The sequence below is a fragment of the Haliotis cracherodii genome, unplaced genomic scaffold (assembly GCF_022045235.1).
Source record: "Haliotis cracherodii isolate W230 unplaced genomic scaffold, xgHalCrac1.p SCAF_16, whole genome shotgun sequence".
Taxonomy (NCBI): domain Eukaryota; kingdom Metazoa; phylum Mollusca; class Gastropoda; order Lepetellida; family Haliotidae; genus Haliotis; species Haliotis cracherodii.
This window is the reverse complement of record NW_027266271.1, coordinates 18,205,861-18,229,742: the sequence shown is the minus strand read 5'-3', so window position 1 is coordinate 18,229,742 and position 23,882 is coordinate 18,205,861. Positions and strand designations below refer to the sequence as shown.

At 41.8% G+C, this 23,882-nt stretch overlaps 1 protein-coding gene across 1 annotated transcript; it reads right to left on the bottom strand.

The window, feature by feature from the left end:
• Nucleotides 1–1,647: 1,647 nt before the first annotated feature.
• Nucleotides 1,648–11,373, bottom strand: LOC139463901 (uncharacterized). The gene is made up of 8 exons (XM_071245320.1): nucleotides 11,333–11,373; nucleotides 9,465–9,736; nucleotides 8,169–8,385; nucleotides 6,668–7,125; nucleotides 5,224–5,363; nucleotides 3,988–4,151; nucleotides 3,150–3,665; nucleotides 1,648–1,940 (listed from the first exon to the last, which is right to left on the bottom strand). The coding sequence occupies exons 1-8, from the start codon at nucleotides 11,333–11,335 to the stop codon at nucleotides 1,689–1,691; spliced, it is 2,022 nt and encodes a 673-aa protein (XP_071101421.1). The 5' UTR covers nucleotides 11,336–11,373; the 3' UTR covers nucleotides 1,648–1,688.
• Nucleotides 11,374–23,882: the final 12,509 nt, after the last annotated feature.

Below are 23,882 nucleotides of genomic sequence, written 5' to 3'. Positions count from 1 at the left end.
TTTATAGTGCTAGCCCACTTAGATACCATGCCGCACTTTAACATGAATGCCCCACTCAGACACAGCATACTGACGCCGAGCCGACCAGTCCTTGTTTTAGCCCCTTAATGCCAGGTTACCGACAAGTACCATCTTTTAACGTCCGAACCCCCGACCTTCCGCTCTCCGGGCGGACGCTCTACCACTAGACCACGGAGGCTGTCACCTGATACAGGAATATATATGATAGATGATATAATCATTTGTAGCCTCTCTCCTGGTATATGGGTGTGTATGATATGTAGTATGTGATAATATAGTCGTATATTGTGTCATGCTTCGCTAGTCATTCTTAGGCAAGGTGACCCCAGTGGAAGGTCATGAAAGGTCACTAGTAACCTATGCTTGCAGTAACGCAACTTAATGGATGGCGAGGTCAGAATCGGTGACTTGGTTAAATAAGTGTCACCGGACTGATGCCTATAGGCTTGACGTTGCTCATAATATCAATCACTGGATTATGAGTTACCTGGTGTCAGTTACGGGGTATACGAGAGGAATGGGCTCGAACACCACGAGGCCGAATTCCAGTTTCGTCGTGATAATATTCCAAGTTTTATCAGCACCATACCCCTGTTCGCACACTAACACGCCATGGTGTCACAAGAAAACTACTGATCAAAGCGGCCATAAACCAAACTCACTCAATTATGTTCAGCAAAAAAGAAAAGGGAATATTATTATTTATACCATGGATACAGTATAAGAAGCGTGTATAAAGACAAAGAGTTAAGCCCCCAAACTGAGAACGATCAGACCCGAGGCAATACTGGGTCTCTCATGTTAAATACCAGCTTCATCCGAGTACTTGTTCCTTTATTGCCCAACTTTAGAAGAAAGAAACCACACAACCTGCTACATACACATATTTAACATGTGAATGTTTGAAACTGTTGTCTACATCTCCAGGTGAACTACAGTACCGTGGCGCTATTCTGACTGTGTGTGTCTGTACTAGTCCGGACACAGTATTTCAAGCAATATGCAGGGTAGAAGTACCATGTTTTAACGTATTTTGATATGACGCGGCCGGGGATCGAACCCCGGACCTTAGGGCTCTCTGAACTGACGGTCTTTGTAAACAGTAACCGTCTATGGGTCTGCGCAGAGTTCTCTCCCTCAGTAATATCAGGATCCTATGATCATGGCTTCAAATCCCCAATTGGCCAATATTGATAAAACATGTCTGCTTGCACGCCATGAAACAAGTAAAAAATCTTCAAAGCGGAGTAAGACCAAACACTGATGCAATTTCTGACAAAGGTTAAAGCGAGCATTCTCACGTCACAAAGAAGGCCCAGGTTCGATTCCCAACATAGGTACAATGTGTGAAGCCCATTTCTGGTGTCCCCAGCCGTGGTATTGCTGGAATATTGCTAAAAGCGGCGTAAAACCATACTCACCCTGACAACTACAATATCAGCTAATCCCGATTTCCTATGACGTTAATAGTCGCCAGCAACTACAATCGGATGTACGACGTATTGCTGTATGATCGTGTGAACCCCATTTCTGGCGTCCCGCCGTGATATTGCTGGAATATCACCAAAAGCGGGTAAAAAAACCATACTCACTCACTCCTGTATAAAAATGTCTCCTACACAACTGTTAGTATTTGCATGCACTTTATTCAGAACCTCATCAGGAGGCTAGTCTACTGGATACAAAGTGGTAGGATGGCCGTCCCAGCATTGCGGTTGTCCGTCACACTGCATGATAGTGTACCCGTTGCGGTAGCTAAGCAGCAACTGATGGGAGTGACCTAGAGCTTCGCCTGTGACCATCCTTGTGTGACCTCCAGATTTCAATTTATCCTGAACGTCGTGGGACAAGAAGATGCCATGGACGTGTGGACCTGGTGGATTCTTGGTTGCGACGCCGGTTCTCAGGTGTAACGTCATCTGGATAATACAATGACGTCAAAAATATTATACCATCCGTGATATTCAAACTGTTACAGTTAAGATGTTATCAAAGTTACAGCAAATGAGTGTCATTCTTCTTCTAGGAGTGGGTCACGGGTGGCCCAGTCGTTTAAAACGCCCCAAATCGCAGGCAGAGTTGCGTCCCTTGGAAACACCAGAAACCTATGATAGTTGCTTCGAATTCCGGTTCGACACGGTTGTTTCTCTAGGTCTGTCTGCTCCATGGCCAGGCATGTGGTTTCACCGAAGTGGTAAACGTCTAAGACCTGCATCACTTCGGGCTTTCTACACACATAAAGCTGATTAGCCATGTTTAACTGTAACACTGTTCAAAGCGGCTTTAAAGCAAACTCACTCACCCATGTTTCTATGAGAGTGATATGCGATTTCCTTTCACAAAGCATGAGTTTGAGTGAGTCAGCTTCGCGTGGGAGGAAAGCCCGAGGTAAGTCTGGACGTTTACCACTTTCATATTTACTTGAACCCCGGGTGTCGTGTCGTATTGTGTGCGTTACCAAGGATCATAGTCAAGGTGGCTGATCCTGGTTCTACTAAGTGACGCAGCTCTGCACAACGAATCGGAGCGACTTGGACGACCTAACGACCCTTGGTGTCTAAACAACATCAAATGGTATTTAAGTTCAAAATTAAACGACTGAAACTTTTGATAACTTCTGTTGATGCAAGTGAGACCCGTAAATTCAGCCAATAACGGGTCTTCATATTCCTAACACCGGATCCGTCGTCTAGTGGTAGAGCGTCCGCTGGAGAGCGGAGAGTCCGGGGTTCGATCCCCGCCACAGTCATACCAGAAGACATTAAAAGATGGTATCTCTCGTCATTAGCCTACTGAGATACCATGCCTTACTTTTAACATGAATACCCCACTCAGACAAAGTATACTGACTCCGAGCCGACCAGTCCTTGTTTCACCCCGTTAGTACCGGGTGCCGGGTGCCGGGCAGGGTATCCATTTAACCAGGAACCACCGACCTTCTGCTCTCCGGGCAGACGCTCTATCCACTACAGCACGGAGGTGGTCCCCGGGTTGATACAAGTGGAGAAGCTATATTAGCATGCACCATCTACACCATCACCTCCACCTGCATCTACATGCACCAAAATTCTACCTCACCTGCATGTAAAAATAATTGGCAATATTTAATTAAGGTAACGTTTTCTGACCTCAGCGGATTCAGTGACGTTGCTGGAGCCGGAGAGGGTTGGAGGATTCTCAAAGAGTCCCTTGTGCTTTTCCATGTCCATCAGCATGTCCTTGAGGGCGTCAAGCTCCTTCCACACGCCAGAACCCTCTCCATGGACAGGCACGATGGGGTACCGCATCCTCAGAGTCCCTACCCCCGGGATATTGGGAAGGAAGATCCTGGTGCCCGAAGCCTCTGCTAGCTGCACCTTCCCGTGTTTGTCCAGCACCCCAACAGCGCTCTTGGTGGTGTCAGCAGGATCCCTTTCCACTTCCTTGCCCATGAACATTTCAGGAGGTATGCGGTAGAAGGTCTTGAAGCCAGTACCGTTGAATGCCGTGTCGTTCGTCTCGCCTCCCACCCTTTGGATTTCGGAAACCTGGGATCCTCTTGGCCAGTTCTCCAGGTCGTATGGGTTCCAGCTGTATAAGGGGCTCAAGTAGATCACCTCTAGGGGTACGGCGTACGTGTAGCGCCGGGTCCAGGACTGGCACGTCTAAACATATAACAAAAACCGATATTCCCTGGGCCTTAAAAAGTGAATCAGTGAGATTTACGCCGCTTAAAACAGCACACCCACAGCGGGGCACAACAAGAATGTGATCACCACGTTGTACCTATGTAGGGGGTCGAACCTGGGATTCGGCGCGACAAACGAACATTGTTACAACCGGACACACATTTCTACTTCTTAAAAATGCACAAAGTACAAGTCAATTCAGGAAAAACAAAGAATTCGGGTTATGGTGAATTGTCGGTTAGTACTAACATATTTGTATCCATGTTAAGCATCGTTTAAAAACTTAGAATTGCCAAACCTTGTTTTGTGAGACAGGGTCCAGTGTGCATTGCTCCACAGTCATGGGGGCTATGCGGGGCTGGGTGGTCTGCGCCACCCACAGGTTCCTATCGGAGAAACCACGATGCGCGACCTCTTTTGGAGATCCGCTTTTCCCCACCTTGTACCACCGGTGGTAGTAACCTAGAGAAATATAGATAATGGCAAGCAATTTAAGATTATATCACAAGGAGTGCCAAATTAGCTTTCACTGGAAGCGCCCTTACAATCACCTTTACGTACGCACACCGAGTACTCCCGTTGTTACTCTTATGAATAGCAGAAGGTAAATGAAAGTCAAGTAATATAATACGAGTTGCCTTAGCTCATTCATTGCATAGCTTTGCCTAGGATAACAATATGCTTGTGATGCAGACTCTTATTATAGCTAGGCACCAGCCTTGTTTGTTTATAGTCACATGATACTGCCTTGTGACCACATGTTATTGGCCTGCTGACAGTTTTTTCTTTAAAATAGGATCCTTCTCGATTGAGACATTATCTGCGAATTGCACTTGAGTTTGACGTCACAAATCAAATCACAAGTTATATCAGCGTTCCACTTTCAGCGCGGATATTCATATTAACCTGGAAACACCGGTGACTTCAAAGTGTCACTCTGGTCTCTATGACCATAAGGTGATATATACCCTTTATATCCGTGCTCATAATAACACCACATTTATTTGAGACAGAATTGTACCGTTCTGTAAAGAATGAAATAGCATCACTAGTCAGCATTTGAAAGTGATTTATTAACACATGCTTATGATATAGTCGGAATCGTGCAATCGACACTGTTTTCAGTAGAGACTATGGAATAGGTTTTGTCCATTTTTTTCGGTCAAAGTGTTCGCTCTACACACAGAAGATCAGATTAAGTTTCCCAACATGGAAATAATGTGTGATCCCTTTTGAGCATAGAGGTAGCCTGGGGGTTAAAGTGTTCGCGCGTCACAAACAAGATCAGGATTCGATTCCCAAAATTCCATTTTGTGCTAACCTGATCGTAATATTTAAGAAGTGCACGACGAGTGGGAATTGTTTATCGTCCAATAAAACACTGCAATGAGAATAAACAACGAGGGGCTCAAATGGTTCGCTGAAAACCAGTATTTCCTTATTGGTCCCAATTACAATCTTTGACACTTTCAAAGAGAAGAAATGTGAAAGAAAATATAACTTGAAGGAATAGTAACAGGTCAGGGGAACATACCTGTGTTAAGGGGTGTATCGTCTGTCTTTGAGGCGTCGTACAGTAGATCGCCGAACACGTCCTCCTTCAGATTAGCGACGTAGTTGTCCTTGCCGGGAATTTCACTCATCAATTCGTCCATGAGAGAGTAGGTCTTCTCGCTGAAAAAAGATGTAGAAAGATTGATGACATATACACATTCTTAAAAAGTATACAGAGATTTCTAAAGCGGAAGCATAAATCATACTGGCCTTACACTATCACCTTCCCACCTTTGCCGAACTAGGTTGGAATTATGGAGTAATATTTTGGCTGAACTTACGAGTCTCTGCATAGTCCAAACAAAATCGTGTAACCAAATCGACAACCGGTTCGGAAAGTGACGTGCAGATTTCGGTTGATTGGTTTGATTATGGACCAGATCGTCTTCAATGGGCGCCGCCATTTTGTTTGAAGCAAATGCAAGTGACATGTTAAGCGGAATCTGATTGGTGAATAAGAGGGGCATAGAGAGGACATAATTGTAATAGCCCAGAAATTACAGCCTTTTACAGTCAGTTAACTCCCTTGCCTCGGGAAGATGTACACTGTTGACCCAAGACATACATTACGTCGTATAGCCTGTGGCGCCACAAGTTGTGCAGAGATACGTCATTTATATGTGCTTCAATAAGCTGCTCAATGGCTCGTTGGCAGATTTGCACCGATTTTATTATTCGGCACTGTACCTTTGCCCTCTGGTATTGCCACAGAAATCTGAGACGCCATAATATAACTAAAATATTGTCCAAAGCGGTCTTAAACAAACTCACTAACTCATAATTCGTCACTGCACTGTTCTAATGATAATTCAGGGATTGTAATTTTAACATATTATCAGTGTTAATAGTAGCGTTGTGGCCTCTAGCTACATAAACCATTTATATTTTTGCTTTGATTTTTATATTAGCCATATTATCATGATAGTAATTCCATTCTAGAGAGGAAATCAATGAAGGGTTATTAAAACAGGCGACATTGTTCTTTCTTTTCTCCAACGTTTTATAAATATGACAAACATGCAACAATAAAAAGTTTCTAAAAAATATCCAAATATACAAACAAAATTGGCCGGACAGAAAATTCCTTGAAAGGGCTACTTCCTTTGATTTAGAGTGAGTGAGTGAGTATGGTTTTACGCCGCTTTTAGCAATATTCCAGCAATATCACGGCGGGGGACACCAGAAATGGGCTTCACACATTGTACCCATGTCGGGAATCGAACCCGGGTCTTCGGCGTGGCGAGCGAACTTTGATTTAGAACGCGAATTGAGTGAAATCTACTGAAGAGTCAAAATAGTTTACAAGCAAGCTTGTGTAGGCTTTACTACTTTAAGGGAGGGTCGTGAAAGTGAGAACATGAAACAAAATAGGCATAACGTTTTTAGAAAATATATGGACATTCAAGCGACATGCACTTACTTACCCATCCTCAGCGTAGAGAGCAAATCGTGCCGACCGACTTTCACTGAACACATCCATGGTCTGACCATGAGGAAATCGTGCAGAGAGGTCATCTGCGAGATGGAAGTACTTCACGGGAATGTCTTTCTTCAGTGGATGACACAGAATACGGTAGTTCCACTGGGCGAACTCTGGAGTACCGTTTACCACTTCCATGATAGTGGTGGGGAGATAGGCGAAGTTCTCCTTGAGGTGCTTGCTCCCGGAGTAGGATGTGAACCTGACCTTATCTTGAAGATCCTGCCAGCTGGATGCATCGATGGCGTGTCGGTCGCTGCTGAAGGGCTCGGAGAAGTGGGTGGTGTCCAGGGTCCATGCTGCTTCCATGTAACACAGGACGGGTTTAAAGTACTTCCTGTAGTCTCGAGTGCTATGGTCCTGGTCCTTCCACGCTCGGAACCATTGTCTCATTTCCGCCACCTGTGTAAGACGATAGTGGAATAGATAAAAGTAACATTTCTATTGTCAAAAGAAATCTCCGCTAAACGTAGAGGCTGCTGCACGAATCCGACCACATCAAAAGCAAGTGTGCATGTTGTGTATCAAACAGTGATAATATCAGATCTTTGTTATCCTGCCCCTCTGTGGCACCCGTCACAAACACTTGCAAAGGCAAGGCAAGTGTTGAAACAGACGAGTTCATAGCACATGGCTCACCTCAGTCCCGCAGGTCATCTCGGCCATATCGAGAAGAAGCCATATTGGAACTGGTTTCACTAGTTTCACTCGTTCACGTGACTATTACATTACACACCTTTTTTATGTGAAATGTTGTTTGATATCCAGTTGCATACCTTCTTTCTATATTAAAATAACCTTTGAATACCTTATTTCTTCATGGATACTTTTTATACCCATGTGTAGAGCTTTTCTTTATACGAGCTATATGTGGAGGGATGCGGTATGCGGTGAAATCAAGAATTATATCACTGCTCCATTGAGGCCCGATAAACTATTTAGGTAACGAATGGTGGTCATCGGGCAGACCGTTAATATAACTACAATACGAATTATTCTATTAATAGTTCCAAGGATTCCAGGTCAGCAAAGGTTCTAGCACCTCGTGCTTGTCGCCAAAGAGGTTACAGCGTTCGGCGCTATGACATGGCTGATTGTGAGTCATCTTACCCCTTCGTTGATGGTTGCTCATATATAATTACCGAGGGTCCTGATGTGAGATCTTAACATGAATACTCGACTCTGACACAATATATTGACTCCTAGATGACCATTCGTTCATTCATTCATTCATTCATTCATTCATTCATTCATTCAGAGAGAACATGAAAATCAATTATTTTGCTCCATTTGAAAATAAAATAGGGCAAACTTTGCAATCACTGCAGTTTGTAAGCTGGCTTCAGTGTGTCAGTATGTAACGAAGAGGATTTAATGAAAATTAAATGAAAGATAATATACTCCGTTAACAATGTCAAATAAGTAAATATTCTGAAGGCACATACCTGTTCTACGAGTGTTTTCTTGGCCGTCACTTCCGGTGGTACACCAGGGAACGGAATGTCCATCATGGCTTGAAACATTGAAGAATTTGTGCTTGGCATGCGCAGTTTGTAGTCGTTGTGCCTCGTTCTGAAGTCAACGCCGTTGATAACCATGTTTACTTCGCCCATTCCAATGGTGCGATCATAGTTGGCGTGGTTGTGGATAGAGGACACAGCCCTTTAAGGAGAGACACACACTCCTTTAGTATCAAGAATTGACTTCAATATATTTACCCTTCACGGAGGTGTGAGGGTAAACACCAGTATGTCCAGCTGCGAAAATCCGCTTAGCCTAGTGGGTTTAAGTAAAAGCGTGAAGACCAGTTTTTACTATTATACATCCAAGTCAGTTCTTATAAATAAATAAGTTTACAAAAATAACTGCTTTTTCAATCATTGGCTTGGTCAGCCATTCAAATACCACTGAATCATTGGTATTTGGAATCTCATTATTCCTTAAGATGGGACGAGCAGTACTTGTATTACCTGTGTCTCTTCCGTAAATAACAAAAGGGCAAAATGGGATCCGGAGGCTCTTCCAATGTAGACAGATCCTATTTGACGTTAATATACAATTTGAATCCTCTTTCTCATTTTGAACGTTCTCGAGATCTTTACGACCGGAGTGAGTAAGTAAGTGGCCTCCTACCGTCATCGCATAATCTGACCTGACTGACCTACCTGAAGGTGTACGTCTCAGAATAATGTCGTGCCGTCATGGCACCATCTTTCTTACTGACAAATCTAAAGGAGTTTCTTAGAATAATAGGGTATTGTACCAGCATGGCACTTTCTGATGGTGCGTCTCTGCATGATAGGGCCTCGTACCGTCATCAGACTACCTTTCTCACTGACCTACCTTGAAGGTGTGTCTCAGCATAATAAGGTCTTGTACCATCGTGGCACCATCTTTCTGACTAACCTACCATGAAGGTGTGTCTCAGCATAATAAGGTCTTGTACCATCGTGGCACCATCTTTATGACTGACTTACCATGAAGGTGTGTCTCAGCATGATAAGGTCTTGTACCATCGTGACACATCTTTCTGACTGACTCACCTGAATGTGTATCTCAGCATGATAAGGTCTTGTACCATCGTGACACATCTTTCTGACTGACTCACCTGAAGGTGTGTCTCAACATAATAAGGTCTTGTACCATCGTGACACCATCTTTCTGACTGACTTCCCCTGAAGGCGTGGCTCAGCATAATAAGGTCTTGTACCATCGTGACACCATCTTTCTGACTGACTCACCTGAATGAGTGCGTCTCAGAATAATAAGGCCTTGTGCCGGCATGGTATTGTCTGATCTGTTTGAGCCCAGACTGCCCGTCAGATCGGATTCTTTCCTCCACGTACAACTGCTGCATCATCATCTGGCGCAGGATCTGCTCCATCCGGACGTGGAAGTCATCAATCCTGCCCTGGAGGTACACATGTGGAAAGGGTGTGGTGGTGGTGGTGTAGCGCACAGACCCACACGTATACCCAATCAAGACCAACAAGGCGAAACTGGCGTAGCGGATCTGGAAACATGGAACATGACTTTGTAATTTCCTCACACAATGCACTTGGCCTTCATATTTAATCTCCTTAAAATCAGATCTATAGAAGGTCGTATCAGGTGAAATTTGATCGCCCATCACCATTTCGACATTTTATAACATCATAGATTCGGAAATTTACGAAAGAAACCCCACACAGAAGACAATTATTCCTTCGGTGGTATTCCCTAAAGGGTGCCAAGGCGCTCAGGATGTATAACATATCCAAAACAATATAAAAGGACGGTAGACTTTCTTCTCTCGGAATACTATTTTGTTTCGTTTTCAGGATACATAGATTAAATTGGATGTACTAGTTTGAATGTTTCGCTAACTCGTACTGAGACTCCAAACGGAGTGAGTAAGTATGGTTTTACGCTGCTTTCAGCAATATTCCAGCAATATCATGGCGGGGGACATCAGAAATGGGCTTCACATATTGTACGGGAATCGAACCCGGGTCTTCGGCGTGACGAGCGAACGCTTTAACCACCAGGCTTCTCGACCGCCCCGACTTACAATGGAGGTAACCTCAGATATTAAAGCAGGGAGGTGTCGTATCGGAGTAAAAGATAGGATTTAAAGGAGTTTGCCTATGATTGTCTCCTTCAAGAACAACCAGTGAACCATCGGAGAAGCATCTGGGTACATGTAATTAATAATGATATTTAAATAAACAATTAGTTGAGGTCATCGCATTGTTTTGTTTGGTACATGTTGCTTTTCTGGACATTTTGGTTGATTATCTTTGGTTTGTCACTGGTACTATGATCGCAGTCAACTTGTACAACCTGCGCCACTTTAGGATTTCACCCACATTAATCAGACACGACTTGAGTCTTGGTTTGTCACTGGTACTATGATCGCAGTCAACTTGTACAGCCTGCGCCACTTTAGGATTTCACCCACATTAATCAGACACGACTTGAGTCTTGGTTTCTCTGGAATACATGTAGTGTCTTTTGGTTTCATCCAAGCGGTAAAATACAAGTACAGTTAACTACGGTTATAACGAAGTCAAAGGGACCACTAATTTTAATTTGTTATAACCGTAGTTCATTATAAGCATAAGTACAACATATATACACAAGAAGGACGGGACCAAGAAACAGTTCGTTTTATCCGGAAAATCGTTATAAGCGTGTTTGTTATAAACGTAGTTTACTGTTCTCGTATTTGAAGGCAAGTGTCTCAGGAAGTGGATCTGCATTTGTCTTAAGGTCACGACGCATGCGCTTTGAGGGAGCACGTGAAGAGCAGTGCAGATGAGGATTTGGTTTTATTAGGAAAACAGTATGTGACAGCCCGTAGGTTTGTGTAACATGCCAACATCAAAATTGTTTACACGGAGCACCACAGAGATAGGTTCCCGCAGCTACATCAACTGACTGCATGAACTTGCATCACTATAGCCGTTCCTCCCATTACGCTGACGCTTCGTGAAATAACTGCAATACTGTTCAAAGTCACTCACTCACTCTATTTGGGTAACCGAGTAGTTTAAGCGTCAACTCGTCACCCAGATGATCGGGGTTCGAATCCTATATGAGTTTACAATGTTTGGCCGCCTGTACTTACCATAGCTGAATCGCTGTGCCAACACCTCTAGCCAAACTGTATGGTCTTATATAGCGTTCTTCTATCTAAAGGCGCCCATTTGAGAGATAAACAGCAGTTGTTTTACATTCCTACCCGGTCTGTATATATTATCGCCGTTATTAGCACCTGCAAGACTCACAACTCTTTACGCTTCAGGTTATCAACATGAGTTATCATTTTTCGATAGTGAATAGTTGATGGTTCTATTTTGGGGCTTCTAAATCGTATACCTTATCTTACCAGATAACCAGACAACTGGTGATAGATTACTTAAACATGACAAACATTAGCATATATGTTTAAAATTCTTATCGCAGTATTCCGTAATTAGTGTTGTGGTCGTGTGTGAGTTAAAACATTTTGAAATTCCTGAGATTCTTAAATGTATATACTCTTCAACATAGGGGCGGTCGGAAGCCTAGTGGTTAAAGCGTTCGCTCATCACGCCGAAGAACCGGGTTCGATTCCCGACATGGGTACAATGTGTGATGCCCATTTCTGGTGTCCCCCGCTGTGATATTGCTGGAATATTGCTAAAAGCGGCGTAAAACCATACTCACGCACTCACTCTTCAATAACACAAAACAAATTAAAGGAAGTCAGCGAGTGATACCCAAAGGCTGGAATATCTAAAGTAACACGTGGCCTATATACGTCACAATGGAAATCCCGTTCTGCACAGGTCACCATAGTTATAACTACCAGTTTGGACATATGTGTAGAAAATACAAGTGATGCTAAACGTGGCACGATGAGGTAAGTCTCACTGTGATATTAATTAGCGCTACCCGTAATACACTTTACTCTCAAGAAGTTCATTATGATATCCACTCTAGGAACCTTTAGTCAAGGGGTAGTCCATTAGCATAATCCTTGAGTGGCTATACTCACGAGCTAAAAGAAAAAGGCTAAAAGTTGAAAATGATTTGACGCTACAGGAGAACGACAGTGCGCTCCTGAGAGTGAGGTCAGTACTGTTTCCGATGGTGTATGGGACAGTGGTCAAGTTAAACTGTTTCTCTATAACAGATACATATTCCTGTCACAAACGGAGACTGGAGTGTCTCGCAGTGTCCTTAGTTTTGCAAAACAACCTTATACTTGGCCGGTTCTCATGTTCCGTAAATTCTGACTGCAATCTTATGGCCACAGATTTGCTGTATGGGTGTGTGGCTGCTTTTACTAGTCCGGACTTATGTTGGTTTTAAAGTGCTTGCGCACTGAGATACCATGCGACCGTTTTCACATAAAATACGCTTCTGAGACACAATCTACCCGACTAGGACACATGTACTATAGTCCGAGCCGACTGGTCCTTGTTTAAACCCAATAACCGAGCGCCAGACAGCGCAGCGGATTGAGGCCCAGCTTGGAGAGCGAAAACTTGATGGCTCGATCCCCGTCAGCTTCATACCAAAAGAGGTTAAAAGATTTGTTGTCACCCTGGCTGGCGCTTGACATTAAGAGTGAATGAGTATGGTTTTACGCCCTTTTTAGCAATATTACGGCGGGGGACACCAGAAATGGGCTTCACACATTGTACCCATGTCGGGAATCGAACCCGGGGCTTCGGCATGACGAGCGAACTCTTTAACCACTAGGCTCCCGACCGCCCCATTGAAATTAAGAGGTGAGCTAGGTGTCAGTGCGCTGTGTCTGAGTGGGGTATTCATGATAAAATCTCACCTTTGGAACCGTGAATGCACGTGTGTGTGTGCGCGCGCACTTAGATACCATGCCACAGTTTTCACATAAATACCCCACTCAGATACAGTCTACCCTCTAGGACACAGTGTACAACCGTCCGAGTCGACCAGTCCTTGTTTAATCCCATAAACCGAGCTAGGCTAAGCGGAGTTTCACAGCTGGACATACCGGCTTCACACCTGCATAAACGATAAATATATTGAAGTCAATTCTTGATACTAAAGGGGTGTGTGTCTCTCCTTGAAGAGGTGTGTCCGCTATCCACAACCATCCCAAATATGATCACACCGTTGGAATGGGCGAAGTAAAAATGGTCATCAACGTTGACTTTAGAACGAGGCACAACGGCTACAAACTGCGCATGCCCAGCACGAACGTTTCACGCTACTGTGGACATTCCGTTCCCTGGTGTACCACCGGAAGTGACGGCCAAGAAATACATTCCTTGAGCAGGTGACTTCAGAATATTTACTTATTTGACTTGTTTACGTGGTATTCTATCCTTCATTTAATTTTCATTAAATCCTCTTCGTTATATACTGACATGCTGAAGCAAGCTTACTACAGTGATTGCAAAGCTTTCTATGAATGTGTGTGTGTGTGTGTGTGTGTGTGTGTGTGTGTGTGTGTGTGTGTGTGTGTGTGTGTGTGTGTGTGTGTGTGTGTGTGTGTGTGTGTGTGTGTGTCTGTGCGTGCGTGTGTGCTATATTATTCTGCATTCGGATATACCCGATTACATTCGTTTTCTGGATAAGTGCAAATCAGATATGATCGTCCATATCCTTCACCTCGACTCGACCAAATCGCTGTGTAAAGTTGCGTCCCTTGGGTATGTTATATGTGAACTCGCCTGTCTGGACTTATGTCGATTTTTTAATGCTGGCCCACTGTGATACAAAAGTTTAACATGACACCACTCAGACACAGTATACCGACTCCGAACCGGCCAGTCCTTGATTTAGCCCCTAGATGTCGAGCGCCAGGCACGGTAACACAAGTACATCTCATAACATATTTTGGTTTGACGTGGCCGGGGATCGAACCGCCGATCTTCCGCTCTCCGGGTAGACGCTCTACCACTGGACCACGCAGGCGGTCTCCAGTCAGTGTTCAGTTTATCAGAATACACTCGGATACTGATTATTTTGCTGAGAATTAGTTAGTTGGGTTTAACGCCGCTTTGAACAGTACTCTAGTTATATCAGGCATGTCAGCTTAATGTCGGAGTAAACAGCTGCGGTGACATCAGCTCCAACACCAGTGACGACATCACCTCCGACGCCAGTGGTGATATAAACACCGACGCCTGTAATGACATTGGCTTCGACGCCAGTGAAGACATGCCCTTCGACGTCTGTGATAACAAACATTTATTCTAAGACTGCAAAGATGAAAGAAATAAACATACTTATAGTGATGTGGTTTTACACTCCCTCTCAGGGGGACAAGAATTTTACAGTACTTCAACCACCTTTGAGGATACAGCCAACAATCTCAGTTACAAGTTACACGCTACTGATACTAAAAATGGTAGATACGTACATAAATTCAATATTTATCAATCAGTTCAATTTCATTTAAAAACCTAATTATTAAATGAGGTGGAACATTATTACAAAGATCCATTATTGATCTTGCCCTAAAATATTTATTCATTATGATGGAAAATTCAACACAGTCAAGCAGGACATGCTTGACCGTGATTCTCTAATCACAAGGGATACAAAACGGAGGATCCACACCTTTCAGTAAATATTCATGTTTATATCTCGAATGGCCAATAGGACATCGTCTGAAAATGATCTCTTCAAATCCAAGTGTAACCGATTGTTGGTTTTATTTGGTGCAATTTGTTAATATCTACTTGGGTATGCCACTTCTTTTGCATTAGATCTCAGGTTTGTAATCGCTGTTGAATTAGAAGTGGTGTCACAGATTTGGTGAGTGCTGCTTTAGCAGCAGCAGCCATTGAGTTACCAATGATTCCAACATGGTTTGGCAGCCAACAAAAGACGATGTCGCATTGGCTTGTTGCAAGATCATTTTTTTAAATCTAATATTCCATGTAAAAGTGGTTGGTGATAGGAAACATTTTTAATGGCCTGAAGACAGGAAAGAGAATCAGAAAATTGTGAACTGCTTTTTTTTAGAATGTGTATTTACATACTTTAGAGCTGTTATAAAGGCGTTTGATTATGACTTGTCATTTGGTAATAATGTTCTTGATCCAATTAAAGTGGTCCTTGCAACCACATCACCATCCTTGGATCCATTTGTAAATATAGATCTGTAAGTATTGTAGGTGTTTCGTAAGTGATTGTATTTTTTCTGATATACTCGTATTAGTTGATTAGGGTCTGATTCTTTAATTTAAATCTACCTATGGCTTCACCACATGCCACGGAGGAAACGACAGAAGTTGGGTCGGAGATATGTTATTGCAGCAGACATTTCAGGTTTTACTCTTATGCCCGGGGCTGAATAAGGGATTGTTTCTTATGATACAGATCCTCATAAGCTGGATTACATTGATTTGTGGTGTATTGTAATGATTGTTAGAGAGATAGCTCATCAGCCTCCACAGGCTATTGACAGGAGATGTTCTGAAGGCACCAAGGCAAAGCTTCAGGTTTTGATGATGAACGGTATCCACTATTTTTAAATACTTTTATAGGCTCCACCATAACGTTTGAGCCATAATCAAGTTTAGAGCGGATCAGTGTTCTGTATTGTTTTTATATCCACACTCCACTTGGAATTGGAGACAATAGTATACCTGTTTTTGCTGTTGATGATTCTGGTTCTATTGTTTCACGTGAAGGCTTGTTGATTGTAGATCCTCTGTCTGTGATGCTGATGTTGCTTATATTGTATCAGCTAGAGATGTTTGAGCTGTTATATCTACTAGCATCTGCTGATAACGAAACCAAGAGATGGTTGTTTTACATCCCGTGGATGCTGTCGGCAATAGGTGTGGAAGTACTGTTGCTAAGTAGGAATTAGAAGAAGCATTCTTTTTGCATCCTGAAAAGAGACATTGTTTGTGTGTTTTTAGAATTTTTGATTGGAGGACAAAATCTGGACAAAGTTTTGATGAGGCCAAGTGGTCCCCATCACAATTTGCACATTTAATGGCATCTGTGCAATCAGTGTTCTCATGTGAGCCACTACAGTGGACACAGACTGTGTTGATGGTGCAGGTCCTGCAGGTCACCGTGTCCAATGTTTTGACATTCGTAACATCGGAGAGGGTTTGGAACATAAACCTCCACTCCAATATTAAAATACCCAGCTTTGGTACATTTAGGATTTTTAGAAAGTGAAAAAGTAAAGAGATATGTGTTTGTATAATATTGTCATTTTGTTTCCTCGTGAAACGTTTGACAGCTGTAACAGTGTTGCTTTTTTAATTCTGTCTCTTACAATGCCTCGACATGAGCTCAGCTTGTGAGACAGCAACCTCTACATTTGCAAATTGGCTGAGTGGTAACAAGTTTACTGATTGCTGTCTCCTTACACACTACACAAGTATGAAGCTATTTTTTATTTAACCACAGCAGCCATTGATGGCCTTGGAAATGGCAAACGGATTTAATTTCATGGGCTGATCATCTGATGCTTCGATTACAATGAATCGATTACAATGAATCGAGCCAAGAATTCTAATAGTACTTCAGTTTCATCATCAGATCAGCTAGGATCTAAGTATTTTAACCACAGTGTTTTATAGACCTAATGAAAGAAAGTGTTTCTGAACCCCTGCTCCCCACTCACGATCGAGTGTCAACAATGATGGTGTTTTATTGCATGGGATATCCAAAATGCAAAACAGAAGGGCTACAGTGGTATTATACTTCAGCACATATGACATGAATAGCTATATTTGTCTACCAAATTTACTGCCAGGCCGGTTGTGCCTATAGCAATAATTTAGAGACATACAGAATCCAGCAGGCAACATTACCAGATTGGTCCATGAGCCACTGCCTTCTGGTATAGGACTCTAGGCAATATATTACATCAATAATTAGTGTTTTCAAAGGCTAAGACCAAACAATACATTTGTGAGAACCAGCTACAGGTATGTGCAATAAAATAAGTATTATGCACAGGGCTTGACGTGACTAGCTGATTGACAGAACCGGGCCCATTCTACCATCCGCCTAGGCGAAGAAATGGTCGAAGTAGTGAGTTGGGCAAAGGAACTCAGTTCCTGGAACCAGGGGCACAACCCACGGCAAAGGGGTCGCCCTATTTTGTCGACAAACACATTCTACCCCGGGTCCTCGAAGGGGTCACAAAGATGTGACTCCTGGATACAACGGTTCCTCGCTTGAGTAGTGACCCTCCGCCCGAAAGAGGCCCGTCTTGGACACTGCCTCTTGATGCCTTGCGAACAATAAGGTGATAGCCACATGACATTCAAAGTGCCTCGCTCCTTCTGTTGCCTGTAGCATCCCAATATCAACAGCAGGGGCGAACCATGCTTCCTGTCCTTTATCAGAGTCGAGTGTGGATGTTTTTGTATATGGTGAATTGTAAGGGATGGACAAGGGGGGACGCACGTATTTTTATGCATGTGAATTGCGTGCAAAAATCGTCAATCGAGACGAAAGGACTGCGTTCCTGCTACGTGCTCAAAATGAATGACGTAAACGTTGAACAGTGTCTCTTAAATGCGTTCCTTTAGGTTTGCCTGCCTTTCTTTTCGCAAAATATTATTTTGTGCATTTCACAAACAAAACGTTTGACTTGTCTTTCTCTTGCTGTAAAGTGTATGTTATTGGACATTCTTATCTACTGATTTGTAATTCTTTATTCTGATTTTCAGTTCAATCGCACAAGAACACCTTGCCATAAACCAGTCTATCAAACATATAACTGCCTGCATGTACTCTCTTGTGCCAGGATATTTACTTTGAAAATTGTATTCTGTAAACTATATTTGTATATTTGTATAACTAAGTTATGTTATGTTAATGGATACAACTTATACAAAGCAAACAAGCAATAGCCTGTTATATCAGCATATACAAGCGAACTCGAGTGCCTTTTGTAAAAATGAAATGTACTTTTGGCCATGTGGCCTCGCATTCATGAATAAAGAAATGAATCGGATAATATTCCTTATCACTCCATGCACTCTCATGAATTACCAAGCATAGTCACGAAGTTGCAAAGATTAAGACATGATACCACTAAAAAGGTAATGTAGAAAACCTGATTATCTAGATCCGGACAGGATGGGTCGGTATGCACTTCATTCGTCACCACTCGCCCCTTTCCGTATATAACACGGGTTGGTCACGAGTATATGCACTTGTGTCAGGGTCTCGGGTTATTTATGTATTTAGTTAGTTGAAGAAGATGAGGAGTAAAAGAAGGCCTTGGATTTTGCATTTGTTTTACGATAAACATGCTCTCATAATTGAATAAAAAAAAGTCAACAGTTTTATTGTTAAAATGGCATGGTACTTGTCATAATATCGCACCGACACGGCAAGGAGTGATGGATATATTACAGTAAGGTGTTACTGCCATCTGCTTGCCCCGCGACACATGTGGGGTCCAATTTCATGAAAGCCAGATCTTTTCCTCCGAATCCATACATGTCTGCATGAAGATCTGAGGACATCACGACGGAAAGTCGTGTCAGGTGAAGTCTGAGCGAACTATGACCGTCCAATCAAAACATTTCCGTCGATAAATTCTGGCGTGACCATCATCCAATGACTTATACGTTATAATCGCCTTGCCTTTATATTTCGACTGAACGAGAATATACCATTAAGTCTCCGGTCATGTCTCTGACGCTATTCTTTAAACTGCCTGAAGAAACCTTGTACTTTAGACTTATCAAAGACAGGTGCCAACCATTTATCTTAAACACTATCCTGACTTATAAGTGCTTCAGCTTGTGATCATCTTGCATCCCTCTTTCCTCTCTTTGAGCCTCTTACTTACTTTCCTCTAATTCTAGTTTCATCAACTCTAACTGCTCTGCAAAGGAGATTTATCATCCAAAACTGACTCCAACAGGAGATATCGCTTGGGTGAGATCAAGCGATATCTATACTGTAGATATCGCTGCAATGAAATTGCATCACAATGCTTTGCAGACCATTGTGACGTCATTGGTAACCATGACGTCACAATCAAATGACATCACTAATGGCTCTGCTACTGAAGCTGTTAGAAGTACTTTTTTACACTTAAGACACTGCTTATTACTTTCTACCAACTGAAAAAGTTGGAAGAATGATGTTGGATGATAAATAAAATCTCACCCGTGTGTCTTTTGATATCAAATATATCAACACTCGTTGATAAAAGTGGAAAACAATCCTCGGCAAGCCTCGGAGTTTTCCCACTTTTATCAACTCGTGTTGATATATTTGATATCAAAAGACGCTCGGGTGAGATTCTCTATACCTACGCTATTTGCCAAAGAACAATAAATACCTTCTAATGATAAACCAGAGGTATCCCGGATGAGCCCTCAAATAACACTTGTCCTATCACGGAGCTGTGTTCCTGAGACCAGGGTGTCATTTAACAAGAAAACAAGTAATAAGGAAAACGTGGTGATAGGTTCACAGGTTTTATTAGTATCACCAAGTTATCATTATACAAATCTATTTTGATATTTGTGGGTTAATTGGTGCATTTTGTATTAAAAGATTTTATGGATGAGTTGTGACTGCTTGATGCCAGATACTACTATGATTACATTTCCATGTGATAAATAAAAGATAGATATTATTGTGGCCTTTTTTTAAAGTTTAAAACTTCGAATATAACTTCCTGCAGACACAGAAGACCCTATATATTGTTTTTATACATATCCAAGGGTACTGAAACCAACTACAATTTTTCATCTTATGAATTAAAACAATATACTCATACTAATTTTCAATCTCTATAATGATGATTATATTAACATTCCACTCTCTACATCCAGTTTTGACAATCATTAGATGATTGTAACACAGATAAAGCTCATTCTTAGGCCTTGATTTTTATGTTTCCTCATTCTAAACGCATGTTTCAAATTCCCACATAAACAAATTATAAATGTTATATCTTTTTCTCTTTACACCAACAGATATCTGCATTGAACAATGACTGAGATTATTTAATTTGACATTTTGGTATACCTGTGCATGTGTACCTCTATCAGTCAGTATGGTTTTACGCCGCTTTTAGCAATATTCCAGCAATATCACGGCGGGGGACGAAAGAGATTGGCCTCACACATTGTACCCATATCAGGAATCGAACCCGGGTCTTCGGTGTGACGAGCGAACGCTTTAACCACTAGGCTACCCCACCGCCCATTTGTGTACTAGTAATAGATGACACATGCATGACTTACACCAGTCTGTTTCGTATTATGTAAATAATTGTTTGTTTGTTGTTAAACGCCACATTCAGCAATATTGAAGCAATATGACGGCGGTCTGTAAATAATCGTGTCTGGACCAGACAGTCCAGTGATCGACATGATGGTCGTCGATTTGGGACACAATAACACGCATCAACCGAGTCAGTGAGACTGACCACCCGATCCGGTTAGTCGCCTTTAACGACAGGCATTGGTTGCTGAAAATCAATTCTACCCAGGATCTGCACGGGACAAATGATTATTACTGGGAAGATGGTACTTGTTGTTACCCTGCCTAGCGCTCCGCATTAAGGGGCTAAAACAAGGACGGGTCGAGTGATTAAAACGTCCGTCATGCCTTAGCCCCGGGTTCGATTCTCCACATGGGTGTAGTGTGTGAAGGCAATTTTAGCGGTCATTATTCATCACATGCATGTGATGTCAATAAAGTAACATAAAAAGGACTCTAGTATTCTATTATGTTTGATGAACCAATCAATTCACTGTGGAAACATCTTTAATAACTTACATAAGTTACTTTGATCTTCGTAAGATCAAAATAGATCCAAATTAAAATGAGGAGATATTATTAAGGAGTTTAATACATTTCAGTTATTCTGTCTAAAATCCATTCGGGGCGGTCGGGTAGCCTAGTGGTTAAAGCGTTTGCTCGTCACGCCGAAGACCCGGGTTCGATTCCCGACATGGGTACAATGTCTGAAGCCCATTTCTGGTGTCCCCCACCGTGATATTACTGGAATATTGCTAAAAGCGGCATAAAACAACACCCACTCACTAAAATCCAGTCGAAATTTTCAGGCAATATGTATAATGACTGAAACTTTAAGTCAATATAACCATTGGCTGAGTAAATTAGTCAATATACATATTGACTGAAATTTTCAATCAATATATATCTTGCCTGATTATTGACACTGACTGTAACATATATAAGTATAATCTGTTATATGCAAATACAAATAACATTAATAAATCCATTTATCTGCATGGAATGTTTGTTGGGTTCAAAGACATCATCAGAATATGTAATTATAAACTTTCTAAATCATTTTAAAAGATCTATTTGATAATAATATCTTATAAATAGACTTAATACCACGGGTATCTTGAAGTACTGTTGAATGAAAATCAGGATACATAGCTACAGTAGGATAGTGTATGGGTGGTCAGAGAAATAACTTGTCAAAATAATAATATATACTATGTTACCAAAACAAGAAGGTACAACTATGATTTACATCTATATATGTATCATACACATCGTGTATGATTTGTTGTTTGTTGGGACAAATCACTGTAATTTACTAGTATTTTAAGAGCATGAGTATCAGAATTCTGTCAGAAATGGTGGCTCAATGAATTAACACCTGTGGTGACTCAAAACACATAATGGTGAGCAAATTTTTGAGGGGCAGAATAATATGGATAAATCTCTTATTTCAAAGTATAATGACCGGTATGTATATTGCAACTGAGTAACTGACTGCCTGATCAATGCATGACAGATTTCATTGGCATATTTCTAAAAAATAAGTCTGAATTAAAGCTTAAAAATCAGATGTAAGAGGATGTTTCGAAATAAAAGTAACATTTAAAATCAGTTATTTTATTCTAAACGGGTTTTTTTTCTTTTTCAATTATTTGTAAAGGCACGGATTTATACTAACTATAGATCAGTGGTAAAAGCCCGTCAAAGATGTGTGTGTGTGTGCTGCAAAATTAGGCCTGATTCAAATTTTATTACATTGAAGTCCATGGTAATACGAGAACTATTTGTTAAGATTTGAATGCCTCAATGCTTGAAATTGGGTGGGAAATAACACAAAGGCTGATAAATAGAATGAGTTTTCATTATTTCATCGATGCGATATGTTATAGACACAGAAAGTGCCGTGGCATATACCGATTTTCATAGCGTTTTCCCCGCTTTCTTCCACCGTAACAATTCGTCTTTGAAGACTCAACACTCTCGGTAACATCGCTGCCTCCAGTGTGGGCGCAACCAGTACAAGAATTTTGAAATTTGCCATCTAACCCCAAATATAGTAACGTTTATACTTTTGTTTATGTCTTTTGGAATGCCACCATAGATCATTTTGAAAAGGTTTACCACTTAACAAGTTTTCCAGATGAATTTACTTTTGTGTTTGTATAATCAGAATGGCTTAAGATTGCAGACTAACCGAAAATCACTTAACTCCCCCGTTACATTCTTACTTTACCAAATACATAATAGTTGGAATGAAATAGAAATTCCAATTGACAAACGAAGAAAATAATTAAGCTGGAGTAAGTGTATTCGGCGTCACGGCAGTCGTCACTTGTTTGTAAACATAACGGGCAGTGGGTTGCGAGTTCAACTCAAAGCAAGTTTGTGGTCACCTATCACAGTGGGGAGTTTTGACTGTTGGCAGCGATAGAATAGACAGCTCTGCGAAAGGCCTATCGCTGTGAGGAGCATTAAAAAAGATCACCCATTTACCTAAACTAGACAATCGCGGGAAAGTGTGTTTCCTGAATATAGCGCTGAACATGAGCTATCCAACGGCGCTAAAGAGAAGATGTAAGAGAAATAGCTACAAGTTCCAGATAATCCCGCTACTGCACGAAAATCAAAGTAACAAAAACCTTTTCAATAATGTACCAAACATATATGAGATAAGATATATCAAGTCAATACATAATAAAAAAGTATGCGATTATACAGCTAGAGAATCAAATTTACGGCTCATCAATTCTCTAACACTGAATGTAAAGACACTGGACAACGACCGCCGGAGTATGCCGAATGGTGACAGGAGCTGGACAATTTTAAGAAAATTGGCAACATGAAGAATAACTGTAAAACTGGTAAGAGTGACCTCCCTTGAGTGAGCAGTCATGTTCAACACCAAACACTGTGTCTTGCTTTAATTACTCTCCCCGAGATCCCCGAGGCCAAATATAGGTGATCTAACGTCCCAATCGCATGATCAACAACTACAGGTGAAATTGGTATATCGATCGACCTGTGGAGATTTAGAATTGGGACCTATTAATATCGTCACCCTCGGAGTTCCCACCATGGAGGTAGCCATGACATGTACACAGGGTATGGACAGTGTGGTGAGGTGAAATATAGCGACGTGTGTGTGTGTGTGTGTGTATGTGTGTGTGTGTGTGTGAGAGAGAGAGAAAGAAAGAGAGAGAGAGTGTGTGTGGTGTGTGTGAGAGTGTGGTGTGTGTGTGTGTGTGTTTGTGTGTGTGTGTGTGTGTGTGTCCGGACTGATGCCGATTTAAAGTACTAGCACCCTGAGATACCATGCCGCAGTTTAACATGAATGACATCACCAATGTCGGGCTGTATAGTATAGTTTCATTCAGCTTGCTCATACCTGATTTAAGCCTGGGAACTTGGTCTACGTGGAGTGAGTGAGT

Bases quoted from the DNA above. Each gene is read 5' to 3' on its own strand.
- LOC139463901 (XM_071245320.1), bottom strand. The intron at 8,386-9,464 runs GTGAGTCAGTCA...CTCTCCTTAAAG, and splicing joins TCTGAGACGCACTCATTCAG to GGCTGTGTCCTCTATCCACA. The intron at 4,152-5,223 runs GTATGTTCCCCT...ATATTTCTCTAG, and splicing joins CGATACACCCCTTAACACAG to GTTACTACCACCGGTGGTAC.